Raw genomic sequence first — 16,741 nt, 5'->3', positions numbered from 1 at the left:
TTGAGAGTTAAACCTATTACAGGTGCAACTATCTTTTGATGTATGTATGGGTAGCGTCTAAGATTTTCACTTTATAGAAGAGTGGTTGTACAGACAAAGAACAGGAGTAGGGAACTAGTAAAATGTTGTAATTAAATGGATTTCAAAACACCTAGTGATACATATAAGAGAAACTACAAAGCCCTGTTTAATTACCTAACTGTGTTAAAAAAAATAACCCCTCCCACTTAGAAAATTCATGGAGAATATAAATGGCATAGTGGCGTAACTAACTACAGAAGGGAAAAAAATCTCCTTAAAATATTAAAATTAATGCCAGCAAAAATCATCCATCACAGTTTAAGATAACATATGGCAAGCTTAATCAGTTTATTATTTTTCCAAGTCATCAGTGGAACAAGATGAATGACAAACCTTACAAGTTACAGCGATTTTAACAGTTGCTTGTAAACTAGTTTAGCTACACTGCCTTAAAAAGTGTGTTGCTATATATCAGGTAATGGTCTGACTCCTTTTTTCACATCATGGACATCACCTCGTTACCTCCTCGCTATGGTGGATTTTCAGGACTCACTTCACTGATGAACATGGGAGTAAAATGCTTTGGAAAATTTGACCGTTTAACTTTTTTACTCCTAATCTCAGCAAAACTTCACACTGACAAGCATGTGCTTATCATTCAAAGCAATGTCACTTAGTGGCCATTGGTGGGTTTCCTCTCAGAAAAGACAGTCACAACCCAAATCTTATATTTACATTTATGACCGACACACAGAAATTCCAACCCACTTCACACTTCTAGGCATTTCTAAATCAATATGAAGGCTTAAGCTCCAACGGGATTTTTGGTATAAATTAATTTGTTTGGGTTGTAGGACACGGAACTGACTTAGTTATTCTTTCAAAGGCAAACTCAAAGTCATCTTATATACCTTTCTAAAAAAACTTCAGGAGCAGTTAAGTGAATCAGGGATACAACATGGCTAACCTATGGCAAGGTGTATGCAAAGGTCTGCCTTTGTACATTGTTATTTGCTATGGAGATGTGTCAATGCTTTTTATGACCTGAGGATCCATCTGTATACTGCGTAACATGAGGATGGGACCAAAATGACAGAATTTGAAAAGCGACTGTAAAACTGTCAGATTTTGCATGCTTGTTGCATGCACCCTTACTTGTGTGGTGCTACACTGTTCTGTCCTGTCTGATTAAAATCTGGAATAATTTTAAAAAGAACCAAGATGACATCAAAAGTACAACACTATGATACCATAAGTGAGTTTTGTTTTTCTGCAGAAAATGAATCCTTTATTAATTGCATTCATGGTTAATATGACAGTTATCTGAAGAAAAATATTTTAATGCTAGGCGTTGGTCTAGATACTCCGTTTCCACAGAAAAACAAGGAAGAATGTATGATACCATTTGGCTGTCATAAAATCCATGAAGATGTCATCCTTTGTCATTTCAAAGCAGCTTTAAACCCTTCAGTTAAGACACGCAGGTCTATCATTATGTCAAATCCCAAGCTTTTAACACCAAACACATGATTAGTGTTGTCAGAGCTGTCAAAACTCAACAACTTTGGCTGATACTAAATGCAGTAGCGCCGACTCGGTCGTCGGCAGCTGGTCGGTTCTAGCGGTGCCCGCTGCGGGACCGGGTCAGGATGCTCCTGGCAGCCCCCTGAGGTGACCTTCTGGGCTTTCACCTTCTCTAAAAGACTCTGGGCAAGCCTGAGCACAGGGTGAGCTTTCTTGATGATGGAGGGGCAGTGAAGGGATTTAACAGGTGGCTGGTTGCTTGACTTTCTGTTTAATTGACCATCTTAATGCTGCTGAGATCAAATTACATTGTTTACAGTGTGTTATGAAACACTACTTTGGACGGGGTATTTTTCGTTATTATTGAAATCAAGTAACTGAATGCAAAGGGCAGCTGTGCAAGAAACATATTTTGTAGCCAACACCGTATTGTATTACATTATACTACCAAAAGCACACAACGAATGTAAGGTGGTGCAAGTTTTCACCGGCGCAAGTCTTCTGTAGCTGCACCTTTCCTGAATGAAGACGTATTATGAGAACAACCAAAAAACATTTGAGAGTTTCAGTTTTCAAAGAATGATTTCTTGTATAGTTGTTATGTGCCCAACTCTATATGGCTCAAGCTTTGAAAGCATAAAACCAAATATATGTATAAAACTTTTCATGCCAGAAATTGATAATTTCAACTTTGATACATCAGGTCCTTACAGGATTTGAAAGAAGCAGCTGCACAGAACAATTAGGCAGCTGGAGCTCAACCCTCTGCAGGGATATAAAGCTCCAGTTTCTGAGCCTGCAGGGATAGGAGATATCAGATTTTAAGTAGTGACGTCTTACCATGCAGAAGAGCTGTCACTGCTGTTTTCGGTTTCAAGAAGGGAAATTATTTCTGGGGGTAAAGCCAATTTTAAAGAGGAAACATTTTGGGGGTGTATTAAGGCTAAAGCTGGAAACTCTTTGAAATGGCAAACATGTTTGAAACACCATAGTATTAAGTCTTCTTTTTAAACATTATTGCTACATTTACCTTTTCTGAAATACTCGAGTTTTAGCCTTGTTTACAATGTGTTCTAGTGCATTTGTGTGTGATAACTCTTACAACCCAAAGGCAAAATGGTAACAGCCTGTAGGATCACTGTGTTCAGGATTTTTCAGTCTCTGCCAATTTATTTTTAATAAGAGCTTTTTTATATTTGTAAATTTATTATGATGATTCATCAGCCCTGTAGACCCTTAAATACTGCACAGAGAGCATGTAGAAGTGCTTTACATATACCGACATTGAATTCTGCAAGTGTTCAAAAACTGGGGGGACCTCTCTCACTTGCCAGGTACTATAGGATCCTCAGCAGTGCTTAGCTCCATTTGCATCTTCTGCCTATAAGAGAACTCCATATGATACTTGAAATTACTTAGAGTGAAAACAGCGACCCTCAGTATGAACACGAATGGTTACAAAACGCATATATGGGAGATCCCAGGGGAAAATGCACACACAGGGGCATAAGCTACAATTTAAACTAAATTTGAGTTAGGGAGAAATCAGAGGACAGAAGATTAGGTATAAAATGTATATTACATATTTTTCTATATAATCAATATAGCCATACATCTGCACAGAATACCTAAGCCTTCCTAGAGGATCCTGGAAGAACAATAAATGCCCTGTACTCAAAATGTAAAAAATTACAGCCCTTATAAGCCTTAACTTAGCCCCCTCGGCTATTTCTTCACAAAATGGCTACTAATTCAGTACACAGGACAAGCAGTGCTCATCTGATCAGCAACTCTGTCATTCATGGGGTTTTCCTTCTTGTTCAATGTGCAGTCCCATCACAGATCTACTAAACACGGTTCACACTACACCCAAAAGACAGAATTACTATATTCTTGGTGGCTAACCTTTTCTTTCAGAAAAAGTACTGTATTTTAAAAGCACCCTTCTGAAGAAAAAGAGGGCTAATTATTCCCATTTCAGAGGTGGAGAAATGAGAAGCAGAACAGTCAAATTTAAGATTACCTACAATTTTTAGTGCCCAGTCTGAGATGTTATCTAATTTTCTAGATTACATCGCCTCCTACATGCAAGGGAGACCTCCCTGTGACTTCAGTTCTCAGCACTTCCACAAATCAAGACTGCATCTCCAGTCAGAGACCTATGAAACAAGGATCTCAAAGCAGGCAGACATGTCCCTGCCCACGGCAGGGGGTTGGACTAGATGATCGTTAAAGGTCCCGTCCAACCCAAACCATTCTGTGATTCTATGACATCTGCAGGAAACGGCTTGTTTAACATCACACAGGAGCTTTGTGTCAGAAGCAGGGCAGAATCCAGCTCTCCAGGGCAGCTTTCCATAGGTTTAACTGCCATTAGACCATTCTTTTTATTGCTGCAGTTCCCTGGTCTTATTTGGTACACACCTTGCTTCTGCAACAAATGAACCTTGGCCTCAGAGGACAACAGCTTCAAAACATTCAACAGCCTTTTTTATTTCTATGCTGTCTTTTTCAATTTCTATGCTGTCTTGTTGAGTGACTTGGAGTTTTCTGTATTTTAAAAACTAACTACTTCAGGTTATAGTCTGGAAAAATGTATCTTTTTGAGTTTAAAAGCTTTTCTGGGTCTTTTTGGGCTCACTATGAGGAATAGGCTGAGGTTGATCTACCTCAAAACATCAACAGTTGTCTTGCTTTGCCAGTCACCGCCCTCCTAACTTTTAGTCCCAGGCTTACCACAGTGCCATTCTGGCTCCTCGTCCATCTCGGAGTCATCAGCAGTTTATAGGTATCCTATGAGGTGACTGCTGTGTCTTCCTGACATGTTGCTCTTGCAGCTCACCAAGAGAGTTTGCTTAGGCAAAACCTTGGCCCTTGGTTTGAACATCTGTCTTCCAAGGTTTCAGGTGAAAATCTCAACACGGGCTTTTTATTTAAACAAAGTATATAGGCATGGCGTGGTGCTTGAGAGGTTTTTTTCCTCAGCATGTGAAGATCTTTAGCTTTGGAAAGAAAACCAACATTCAACATGTTGTTGAACATGTTATGCATTATCCTTCTTTTTTAAAGGTGACCATGGAAGACAGTAAGTGTTTGCATTCTGCTTTAGTCTCTTCACTAGAAAGCAATGCTTGCTGCAAAATGGCTTTAAGGGAACCAGGCATCCATACACTAAGTGAAGATCTCTGGAAGAAATCATTAGCTATTTGCTTTATGTGATCCCCTTTGTTCCAACATGATATGCATAAGTAAAACCAGTTGTTCTCAGGTCTCGCAAAAGTGATCTCCATCTGCGTCAATGGGAAAGGCCAGAGAGCTGTAGCACTGCTTGGTAGGGCTTACTGCTGATGCTAACGAAGGACGATCATGTCAGAGGAGGAAGCAGCCACTTCTCATTTTGGTCATTGGTCTTTAGCAAAGCTATGACCCAGATTTGCAGTTACCTCTAAAACAGTTCTCATTTATTCATTTTTAGTTTGAAATGATCTTTTGCCAAAACCACAAGCATGTATACTTCAGGGGAATGTGAATTCAGACTGGAATTTTCTGCCTGGGACTAATTTGTACCCTAAATTAGGGGTAGAGGCAATGGAATTGATTGATGCAAGTAATGTAAACAGGAAGATCCATGAAAAAGTCCTTCAAGATTGAATGAAGCCGACAAACTAAAAATTAACAAAACCGAGGCACAACAGTAGTAGCTTTCAAGAAAATAAGCGTTGTTTAGTAATAAATTTGCAAACCTCTGCAATAGAAAGGGAACATTTCAAGTAGAGCACCTGTTGAAGTATTTTATTAGCCTTCCAAATCAAAAACATAATTTCACATTCTTTGTTTCCAGGATCAGATGTCAGTCTCCTTGGAAGCAGGAGGTGCAGCAGATAATGCCCTCTGTTACGCTTTCAACAGTGCTTGCTAGTTGTTACTTTCCAAGCACTTCTTTCTGTTTTTCTAAATGTTGTGAGAACAGTTTTCATTTTTGCAGATGAAGGGAATGATGGTATCAAGGCAGTTGCATGATTTCCAGAAAAGTGAAAGACAAAGGGCACGCTGACGGGGTTCATGCTGTGCTGCAGTTCACACCCAGATGAACTTCACTCCTTGGAACTGTCTGTCCTCAGCGCTCGCTGCAGCTGTGAAATTCGGAGCTGTGCCTTGGCTGCTGCTAGCTACAGCATGGCACGGTCACACATCACAGCCCGTGAAGCACTGAGGCTATAAAGGAACTGGCGCTAAGCACACCTGCATGGTATTTTTGTGATTTCACAGATATCCTCAGCTGCTCAACTTCAAAAGACATGAAATAATGGATTTACTTCTGATATCCAAAGAGGATAATCTAGGATGTATTTATTTCAGGGCAAAATTCACTTTGGCTACGGAAACAGTGTTGCCTTCAGTATTCAATAAGAATTTTTAACATTTCAGTTAGAATACATAAAAAGAAAAAAGGGATTAGCTCATAACTTTTCAGATATCAGAACTAGGCTTAATTCATACTACTGCTGTTATGATCAACCTAATTTTTGTAAAAGGAATTGTATTTAGTTTAAACCTATTTAACAGTTTTGTGTCTTGTGCTGGAGTAGATCCTTATGGCCAATTCTGACCCATTAATGAGATGAGGGCTCCCTGAAGGCACCAAATGAGATAAATCAGCACATGCATATGCAGTTATTAAAAAACTTGACCCTGTGCCACACAGTCCATGCATCTGAATGAAATACAGGCCTTACTTTTGCCCATAAATTTTACGTTTTTCAATCTATAAGTTGAAAGAACAAAATATACTGTAATTGTACTGTATTTGTAACAACTTGTTCAAAAAGAGATTTTTGTAAAAGAACAATCATGAAGTGGAATTGAGCCAGTCAGATTACTGGCAAAGCTTCCTGCTGAATATGATTAGATAAAGGGAAAACGGAGACTGGAGAAAATTGATCCTCTCAGCAGAATTTGCCATAATTATATGCAGGATGAGGAATTAGTTATTATTCTGCTGTTAAATTCCTCAAGTGGCCAGAAGGAACACTCTTGCATAATCTGCTTTTTTGATCTAGTCTATGCAAAATGAAGATCCTGTTAAGAAAAATGAAGATGTGGCTGATCAGGGTCTATAAACCCGGTAATTTTTCTCCCTAAAGGTTAGCAGTGGAAGGATGTATTGGGATTGCCTTACCAGCACTCCTCCAATAGCCCACTAGCTTCTGTTTAACAGAAGTTTTCATTTCAAGATGTAAAATCATTGAATTTCACACATGCATTCATCCCTGGCAAGTTGCAATGCAAAAAGCCTCTACATCTCAAATGCTATTCTTGTAAGGCAACCTCTTTGCAATGGTTCATTGCTAGCACGACCTGAACTCTGCCCTGTTGCAAGAGCAATCACATTGTTGTGAATCAAATTCTTGTGTTTTTACTAACAAAACAGGACCTCTCTGATTGTGAGCTTCTGCTTATGCAAGGAACTCATGGCTTGGCGTACAGCTTTCTCATTGCTATCTAATTCAAGTGGAGACAGTACTAAGATGAAATAATAACTCTGAGAAGATACAAATGACTCATTAACACAAACAGAGAATAGGTTATGTAGCCTAATGAGAAGGGGGGATTGCCCTTACTGTTACTGAGTGCCATGAAATAGCAATAATGAAATTGTGATAGGTGGCATTGCTGGCCCATGGGCTAACAGCTGAGTTAGGTAACAGAGGAACCATGAGCACAGCTATACAAGTGGAAAACTTTCCCATGCTTCTCCTTTCCAAAAATCAGAAACTGTTACATAATTATTCAAATTAGCAACATGAAACAGAATCAAAGGAAAAGGAAACAAAAGCAAGAAGCTATGAAAAGGGACAGCCTGTCTGAAAGGTAATTATATACAGTTAAAAGAGTAAGAAAAAAAAGCACTGTGTTTAGTGTGCATCTAGATTAGCAATGCTCCTTCCTTAAATGCAGTCTGCTTTGCTAATTCTCCCCATTTCTTTTATTATAGATGTTGCAAACACGATGATTTTATAGTTCATTACTGGGTGGGTGATCTTAGCTGCAATACTACTACAAGCCACCCATATCCAGTCTGCTGAGATGGCCTCACTGTAATTCTAACTGCTAAAATAATCATTAATTAAAACATAAAAAGGCAAAGAAGGAAAAAGAAAATCTGATTTACTGGTAGGGGCCCAGAAAAATCTCTCAAGTTGTCAGAGCTGTAACACTGTCATCTCCTTTTTGCTTCCGGCAGCCTCCCAGGTAACCCACTCCCTTTCTTCAGCCAGGAATGACACTTGTCTGCTGGAGCTGCCCAGTTTGTCCAACAGCACATTTGACTGCGAATGCACGGAGTTCCCCTTCGTGCTAACCAGAAGGGTGCAACTGGGAGAAACCAGAAAATTAACATACAGGCAAAACTGACAGGAAATGAGTGTTACAGCCATGAGCGATTAATACGTATGTGCGCAGCAGGGAGAGTTGCAGACCAGTAACATTATGATACAATAATGCATTTAGCAGATATAAAATATGACTTTAATGAATATGATTCCAGAGAAAGCAGCTGTATTCAAGAGGTGGCTGTAGAGGTGGAAGTTCAATTAAAGGCCACGTAACAACAGCTCCAACTATCTATATGCCATAACCGATGGGCAAAGGGCATCTGGGACACTGCCTGGGAGTTCTTCCCTAGAAAAGCCTTTATTTATTCTGTACATACCACCTGACCAGAAGTAGAAAATACTTTTATGTCATATAACTTTTAGATATTCTAATTTGCATCTTTATAATGGAGGCAGATTAGCAGCACACCTTTAGAGTTTGTCTCAGAATATATAGTTATGCACTACTGGATGGTAATCCCTCACTTTTTTTGAAAAAGTCAATCGCATAGTGTCGGTTCAAGAAAAAGCCTGTTGTTTGACTGTTTGCTGGAGGTGTTGGTGGCTGACAAACTGAAAGACATCTGCATTTTTCATAGGCAGGAAAAGGTGAAAGATAAAAGTCTATGTAATCAAAATAAGTATGGAGACATCATTGGTTTTCTCCAAAGCAGTATTATAGAATGGTTGGAGAGCCATTATCTGTAAAAATCAGAATAAATGGCCTAGGCAAAATGGTGACTGACAGGAGTGTCATGAGGTCATCAGATACAGTTTACTAAGGAGCAGTTTTTATTGAGTAAATGAGCTATCCCACTAGCTTCAACTTGTCCCCAAACAAATCTTCATTAACTAACCACTTCTGCCAAGCATGGCAAACAGCTCAGGCTTGATTATTGTGGGGAGTCATCAGGGACTGAGCCAGAGAAATCACAGTGTAAATACAAGTCTAGGAGAAGACATGCCAGTTGCCTTCAACATCAGCCAAGTATTAAAATATGGATTCAACAGAGACAGAATAGGAAATCTGCAGAGAGATTTCATTCAAAGTGCATGATAAATGGATGAAATTCAAAGTTCTTTACAAAAACACATTTTAAGCAGACAAACTGATAAGAACCAGCAAAGCAGCTGACGTGAATAGTGGAAAGCTGACTGGCAGATAACTTGTGCATCAGCAGCACATGAAGCATTTGCAGGCCTCGTGCTACAAAATTATTTAATGACATTACCACTTTTGCAATGTGAGCTTCTTTTCACTTAAGTGTATTTGAGAAGTGCTACACTTTCCTCCAATTTAATGAAAAGCCATGACTTCGTGACTTACTGCACTTTTAGGAAGAGGTATGTTAATTTGGATTTTGCAAAATTTCTACAAACTGCCCCAGTAGAAAGATACCCACTTCTTCCTGCTACATTATCAAAAAGCAAACATGCTTCAGTTTTATTTTACAAGTTAAATGTTTTTCATAACAATATGAATGAGCTAGGTATTGCTGACAGCTTGAATTAATAATTTCCTTGGGTTTCTTTCTCTCTTCTGAGAAGCATAATGTCATGCTCCAATAAAAATAGCAGATTTTTCAGGAGAAAAAATGAGACGTAAAAGATGATGCCAGATGATGCCAGTGCAGCCAGTGCACTTCAGTATCAGAACCTGACAATGCCTCAAGCCCCAAAGAAGTTGAAAGTGAGAAAAAGAAAAGCAGTTTTGAAATGGGAAGCCTAGACCAGGCAGGTATGCCTAATCCTGCACCCATGATTAATGTCACATATCCTGAATTACTGCAATGATTTTGTTCGATAACCACACTCTTTATTTTTGGAGATTAGTGATAGTAATTGGCAACATTTTGCAATTACACAGGTTCTGGCTTGGGATAAAAAGACCTTCTTCATGTGCTTCTGCATAGGCTTTGGCCAGAATGCCACCCTAAAAGAGTCCCAGACTCCTCTCCACGCATGCTGGAGGGGCAGCCGGCTGAAGATGGAGCAAGGCTTCCTCTCCTCATCAGCAGTAGCTGGCAAAGTTAGTTTTTTGCCAGTTCTTCAAAGGTGACACAAAGGACATGCATGCACCATACTTAATGTGTTGAGGAGGAGAAAACACAGATGGTTTGCAGGAAGTGCACATGGTCACAGTGCAAATAGAAATAATCTCTTTAACGGAGACATTCTAGTTTTGCAATGAGTGGTCTTTTTTATCATCATTTAGCACATATATATGAAATATGGTGGCAGTGGTCAATTCACAATATGATGTTATGGACAACAGATGCAAGGCACCCGGGATTGCTCCATCTCAGTCTGCTGAGCATGATCTCCTTGCTAATTGTGGGGGTGGAAAGAAAGATACAGCTGCCCCTTCTGTCTCTTCCATTTATGAATGTGACAGAAACAATCTTGACATTGGGTAAAAATCAGGTTTTCTTGTGCTGCAAACTTGTCTGCTACTACAGCATAGAGAGAGTGTAAATATTTACCTTACTGACATTTCCCAGGATCTCATCTTTTGTAGCAGCATAATGGAAAAAACCTGCAGCATTTGAAAAGATTGCCCAGAAATTATGTTTTGCAAACCATTTCTATATTATTCCTTAGGATCTGGTTGCATGATTTAAGCTTTCGACAGAAAAAGGACTAGAAACGCTTACATTTATATCTTCTAAAAATATCATAAACTGGATTCCAACAGATTCATGCTCCTGACCCAGACTTTTCTGGTTGTAGAGGCAACTGTAGTGAAATAGAGGAGACAGATGTTTCTGTGACACCAGGCATATGGAAATTATGAGCTGATTCTATGATGCTGGCAGCTGAGGACACTTAGCACCTTTTACAATTAGACCCTCAATGAGCAAAGTTTGCAGGAAAAGAAAGATCTGTCTCACTTTTGCAGCTTAACAGACTGCTCTGATCTGCAATATTGTACTTAAAATATTAAAAAATGTATCTGCAAAAGAGATCGGGGAAAGAGTTACCCTTCACTTGATGAAATTCTAACACTGCTGCTGTGGTCCCACAAATTCCCACAGCTATTTAAGCTTTCTATCCAGTGCCTACTCTTATCTGTCACGTTCATTATTTTCCATTCACTAGTTTTGCCAGCCTTTTGAACACAATAAAGGGATTCTGGATGCCATTGATTTGATGACCATCTCACATCCCTCTATATCTCCTGCCTGCAGGGGAACTGGAGACTCATCACAACCAGAATACATGTTCTAAAATTAGTGTCAAAAACGGGCTACACTGGGGGATCAAACAGCATCAGTAAAACGTGCTAGATAGCACACCATCTCCATCTAGTCTACAGACCAAGTCATGAGTGATGAAGGAATAAAGACAAGACAAAGTATTTTAGAAAAACTCAGGTTAAAAGCTCTATGCATCTATTTCTCACCATCAACTATTCACACAGGGAAAGGTGTTACTGATTCTACATTTTGTTGAAATGAATGATTTTTGGAGTGCAGGACACATTTCTGTTTTATGAAACTATTCTGGACCCACTTTGCTACTCAAAATCAGTTTCTTCCTTGTCCTTTTCCCTCCTCTTTTGTCACTTCTTCTCACCTTTTTTTCTTAACCATCAAACACTTTGCCCTTCAATGAAAGGAGGTATGTTGAACTAGGGAAAAAAGTATAATATTAAGAGTAAAAACTGCTTTAACTCCTACTTATTTACAGATACATGTTTTCTCCATTGGTGCGTGTCACCTGTAGGGTGGGCTATTATATTTTATTAAATTTAAAAGACCCCACCCACACGCTTTCAGGCTCAGTATCCCATCACCCTACAGCTATTACTCAACCATCCCACCCAAGCTCACAGGACATAAGACCAGTCTTTGTACTCAGCGCAAGTCTGCTCAACTAACTTAGTTGTACACTGTCTCCTTAAGGGAGATACATATTTACATTCTCAGTAAGCATTGACAGAAACAGGAAAAGGCTCTCAGGACTGCAGCACTTATTTGAAGTCCAGAAAGGGGGATCGGTGGGAAGGTAAATCAGATTATGGGAGGGTGTTCTCATGCATAATGCCATGTGTAATCTGTGGAAGCACGCGACACCAGAACAGATGTTGATGTGCTGCAGGCTGTGGAGTTGGCATAGACAAGGACTGCTCCGCAGGTAGCTGATGTGAAGTTAAACACAACCACCCCTTTACAGGAAATGACTCTCTACGCTTTTGGGCGAACGTGATGCAGGTTTTTGGCTGTGGATGAAGTCCTAGAGGAAGATTTGGGAAGGGCGGATGTTGGTATTGGAAATCTTAACTAACAACTTCTTGCCCTTATTTGTCTCCCTTTTTTCTGAAAAGAGAATAAGCACTTCGGCCGCAGCTGTGCATTAATATCACTTTTAACATGATCTAACTTCCCCGTAGCAACATCCCAAAGAGGGAAAGAGATGGTGTAAGGTAATATGTATAAGGACAGAGCCAGCTCCATTGGAAGTATGTAACAAGACAATAACTGACTTCACCTAGATCAGAGCCCGCAGCCTTGCAAACCACACTATCAGAGCTTCAAACACAGGCACAATTCTTCCCCTCAACCCACCTCCATCTCTCTGAATACCTTCTTCCTCTGCTTCCTTTTATTTTTCTTTAAAGAGGCAAATGGTAAAATGTCACATGAAAGTTCAGGGAACTGTGTGAGATAAGACAGCGTAAGGCCACGGCACCAGGCGACAGCTAATTCTGTCACTTGGGTGTAAACTACCCTTCACGCAAAATGGAAAGTGGCAGATTTTCTCAGGACATCCTGAGGCAGGCAGAGTGGGGCTAGTAGTTCATGGATAGGTTGGGTTTTATTCATAGCTTGCTTATTTTTGGTCTACTAAGACCCTGGCTTTTTTCCACCACAGATGTACATCATTTCATTTGACTCTTAGCAAAGTTCAGGAGAAGAGAGTTAAAAGAAATTGAGAGCAAGGAATTTCAAAACAGAAATAGCCTGCTTTGTTTAAACAAAGAATCTGCCAGCATTTATTTTTTTATACTATTACAATGTTCTGACTTTCATCTAAACCTTCCCAGAGGGATACAGATCTACATTTTACTTTAGCTAAAGACAGAATTAATTTGAAAAATCATTACAGCAAAAAGAACGGTTATCGAGCCACCATCGTCTTGATGGTGCAGAGACAAAAAATAGGTGTCTTTCTCAACAGAACAAGCAAGAGATCTGTCACAGTAGAGGGTTCTACGATATTATTTATTGGTTGTTTTTTTCTCCTCTGATAGCTTAGCTCCAATCCTTGATCAGAGCAACTAGGAATTGTTCTGCTCAGACGGCTTACTGCATTTTAAGTGGAATGCAATTTAGCGCTCTCCCATCTGACCACAGCCAAATTCAGTAAGGGAAAACAATTTCCAAAGACCAACACATCCATTTCCCCCTTGAGAGGCCAGACAAAGGTTGCCGCATTAGAACAGATTACCAGCATCTGCCTACAGTGTGCCTTTGATAAAAGGGACTATTAGACTGTAATGGCAGCTAGACTGTTCCTCTTTGCAAAATAACATTAGGCGTTTTCCAGATCCCAGTATTTGAGTTGCATTGTGCTTTGTTATTGAGCATTGTAAGAAGCAGTGCAGCAAGATCAGTGTAACAGCAAGAAATAAAAAGAGTAAATTGCATCTCTGTGTATACTTCAGAGCTTCTGTAATTTTTTTTTTAATGTACAGATTTCTTTGCTGCCATATCTCCTTTGGGTTTATCTTTGGGTTTATCTGCTAAAGAAAAAAGTCAGTCTCTGTTTCAAAAAGTGGTTAATAATATACCCCACAGTCCACCATAGCTTCAAAGAGCCAATTACTGTTAGACTGTTGCATAAATACATATTTAGGAAGCATGAAAATGTGTAATTATTTACTGGATCCAGTACCTAATGCATCATATCTGAGCTCTGAAATGGGAATTACTGACATGATGAAATATAATGTCTCCAAACGAACTGCTGTACTACAAGAGGGGCCCTGCAGAGCTGTACTCATTAAACCCACTTATTAAAAATTCTTACTTAGTTTTTTGAAAATCCAAAATCACTCAGTCACTTTAAAAAGCCCATCATCACCAAATATCTCGCCTGTAACTTCTTGGAATATGCTATGGCTCAAGAGAGCTTTGTAATTATTATATCTGAGGACAACCAAAATATTCAGGGTTGTCTTAAAGGAATGACATGGAACCTACCGCAGGTGTGTGGCAACACATTGCTGAAGACTGGACAGTAGCACACATTAAAAAGAACAACCTGAGTTATTTTTACATACTGAAGGTATTAATTAAGCATAGCCCCTTCAGGAAAGACGCCTAAGTCTTGCTTCCCAAAAGACAACTGTAGTTAAAAGCGATCAAATTAGTCTATTTTAGGAAAATGGCAGGAATTATTACTGAAAATGTGATTGCATTATATAAATTGGGGCATGTCTTCAGCTTACTGATTCAGCTCATTTCTGTCACCACCATCACAAAAACATTGCATTGGAAATAAGCCAGAACAAAGAAAAGATTCAGGTCTTTGTTGTATTTCTCCATAAAGTGAAAATTGAATTATTTGCCCTTCATTTGTTATCAGCATCTCAGCTAAGGAACAGTGTATCCTTAATGCTCAGAGTTCTGTTTTAGAGCAATGACCAGTCCCTGAGAACAACATTGTGGATAAAGGTTTGTCATGGCTTAACCCCAGCCGGCAACACAGCCACTTGCTCACTCACCCCAGTGGGATGGGGGAGAGAATCGGAAAGGTAACAGTGAGAAAACTCGTGGGTTGAGATAAAGACAGTTTAAGCAAAAAGAAAAAAGCCACACACACAAGCAAAGCAAAGCAAGGAATTCATTCACTCCTTCCCATGGGCAGGCAGGTGTTCAGCCATCTCCAGGAAAGCAGGGCTCCATCACGCGTAACGGTGACTTGGGAAGACAAACGCCATCACTCCGAATGTCCCTCCCTTCCTTCTTCTCCCTCCAGCTTTATATGCTGAGCATGGCATCATATGGTATGGGATATCCCTTTGGGCAGTTGGGGTCAGCTGTCCCAGCTGTGTCCCCTCCCAGCTTCTTGTGCCCCTCCAGCCTCCTCGCTGGTGGGGTGGGGTGAGGAGCAGAAAAGGCCTTGACTCTGTGTCAGCACTGCTCAGCAGTAACGAAAACATCCCTGTGCTATCAACACTGTTTCCAGCACAAATCCAAAACACAGCCCCATACTAGCTACTGTGAAGAAAATTAACTCTGTCCCAGTCAAAATCAGCACAAGGTTATACTGTCCTCCCACAATATATAAGTGGAAATGGACTGTGGGTTTATTTTATATTCTGCTGCACATTCTACCTATTAGTTTGTGATTAAGCTGGCACTGCTACAGGAAACCTGCTTCCCTGCAATGTAATTCCAGGCATATTTCAAAGGGATTTGGTTCCTTCTCCTGCTTGCAAGTCAGAAAACATTATCCCCAAAACTGCAGATACACAAGGCTGCTGAGTCAGAACTGAAGTCACATCAGCCTCGCCCTGCACCTGAGCTCACTGTTAGGACACCAGACCTGAGCTAAACTGCTGCCTCTACTGAGGTAGACCTGTCAGCCAGCCCAAGCTTGATGGCACAGGGTAGACTTGCCTTGCAGCAATGAGCAGAAGAGACGGTTGATTTAGCCACCGCTTCTTGGTCTGTGGCAAATGCACCGAGGTTTCATGTTTGTTTATACCTCAGAAAACAGCGAATTCTCAGGTAATGAGACTTGAGGCATGCAGTGCTCAGTCAACACAGCAACCCTTAAATTACTATTTTGCTTGTAATACCCTCCTGTACATTTGTTACGGTAAATCAAGTGGTATTTTGTCTCAGCTAGGCCTCGGACATTCAGCTGCTTTAATATACTCAGACAAGCTCGGCTGCAGGCTCCACAGCGGTACTTATACAAAGTACATGCACACCAGCAGGAGTGGGGTGCACAACCATGGGACCAGGGTTGTCTCACTGCGTTTGTACACCAAGGGTCTCCATCTAACTGGGGCTCTGGACAGTCCTACGACAATCTCCAGATAGTGGTGTGTTTGATAACACATATACCTAGTCTGAAGCAAAAGCATAGCTCAAATCCAAACACTATCCACACTCCTTTAGGGAGAACTATATAAGTCTGATCACCTGAAATGATTATCACTTTAGTGTGTGCAGTATAATCAAAGGAAATGAATTAATGGCAGAATACATTTAGGCACATTCCATATAGACGTATGCAAAGGGCTTCCGTACCATTTTTCATCTCTGTAAAGAAATTAAGAAGAGACTAACAAATAATGAAACATTACATTTTATGTAACTAGTTACTGCATCCTCTTTATTTGTGCTGCCACTAGATGAACAACTCCTTAAAAGTTATTTTCATAGAATGATACAGATTTCTGTTAAAGATCTCCTTCTCCCGAAAAATCATGTTTTTTTCCTGTTTCATTTGAGACTGTCAAATCTACAGGTCTGATGGCCATCCTATTCCCAGCATCAGACAAAGCCCGCGGGGTCCTGCAGAGCAGCAGGCTGAGCAGCAGCCAGCAGTGTACCCTTGTGCCGAGGATGGCTGACTGCGCGCCAGGCAGTCTTTGCCAAAGCACAGCTGGCAGTTTGAGGGAGGGGTAGTGCTGGTGAGACCACATCTCGAGTCTGTGCCCAGTGTGGCACTCCCCAGCATGAGAGACACATGGATATTGACAGAGTTAGTGGGGCTGGAGTGTGATGTACCCATTTTCAGCCTCGGACATGTCCAAGTTGTTTGGACAACTGGAGAAGTCGACCACAAAAGTGCTATCCGAA

The 16,741-nt window shown here is 40.3% G+C and overlaps 1 protein-coding gene across 3 annotated transcripts in view; it reads right to left on the bottom strand.

The window, feature by feature from the left end:
• Window positions 1-16,741, bottom strand: part of DLGAP1 (DLG associated protein 1) — a 267,016-nt gene that overhangs the window by 73,647 nt on the left and 176,628 nt on the right. The window contains exon 5 of one of the 3 annotated variants that reach the window (XM_075495685.1): window positions 4,022-4,047. The exons of the other annotated variants lie outside the window; for them this stretch is intronic. Coding sequence (XP_075351800.1) covers window positions 4,022-4,047 — 26 coding nt within the window. The remainder of the gene's footprint in view (window positions 1-4,021; window positions 4,048-16,741) is intronic. 3 annotated transcript variants of the gene reach the window in all.

Source organism: Mycteria americana, chromosome 2 (assembly GCF_035582795.1).
Source record: "Mycteria americana isolate JAX WOST 10 ecotype Jacksonville Zoo and Gardens chromosome 2, USCA_MyAme_1.0, whole genome shotgun sequence".
Lineage (NCBI taxonomy): Eukaryota > Metazoa > Chordata > Aves > Ciconiiformes > Ciconiidae > Mycteria > Mycteria americana.
Note: the sequence above shows the minus strand (reverse complement) of the source record. Positions and strands in the feature narration are given on the sequence as shown.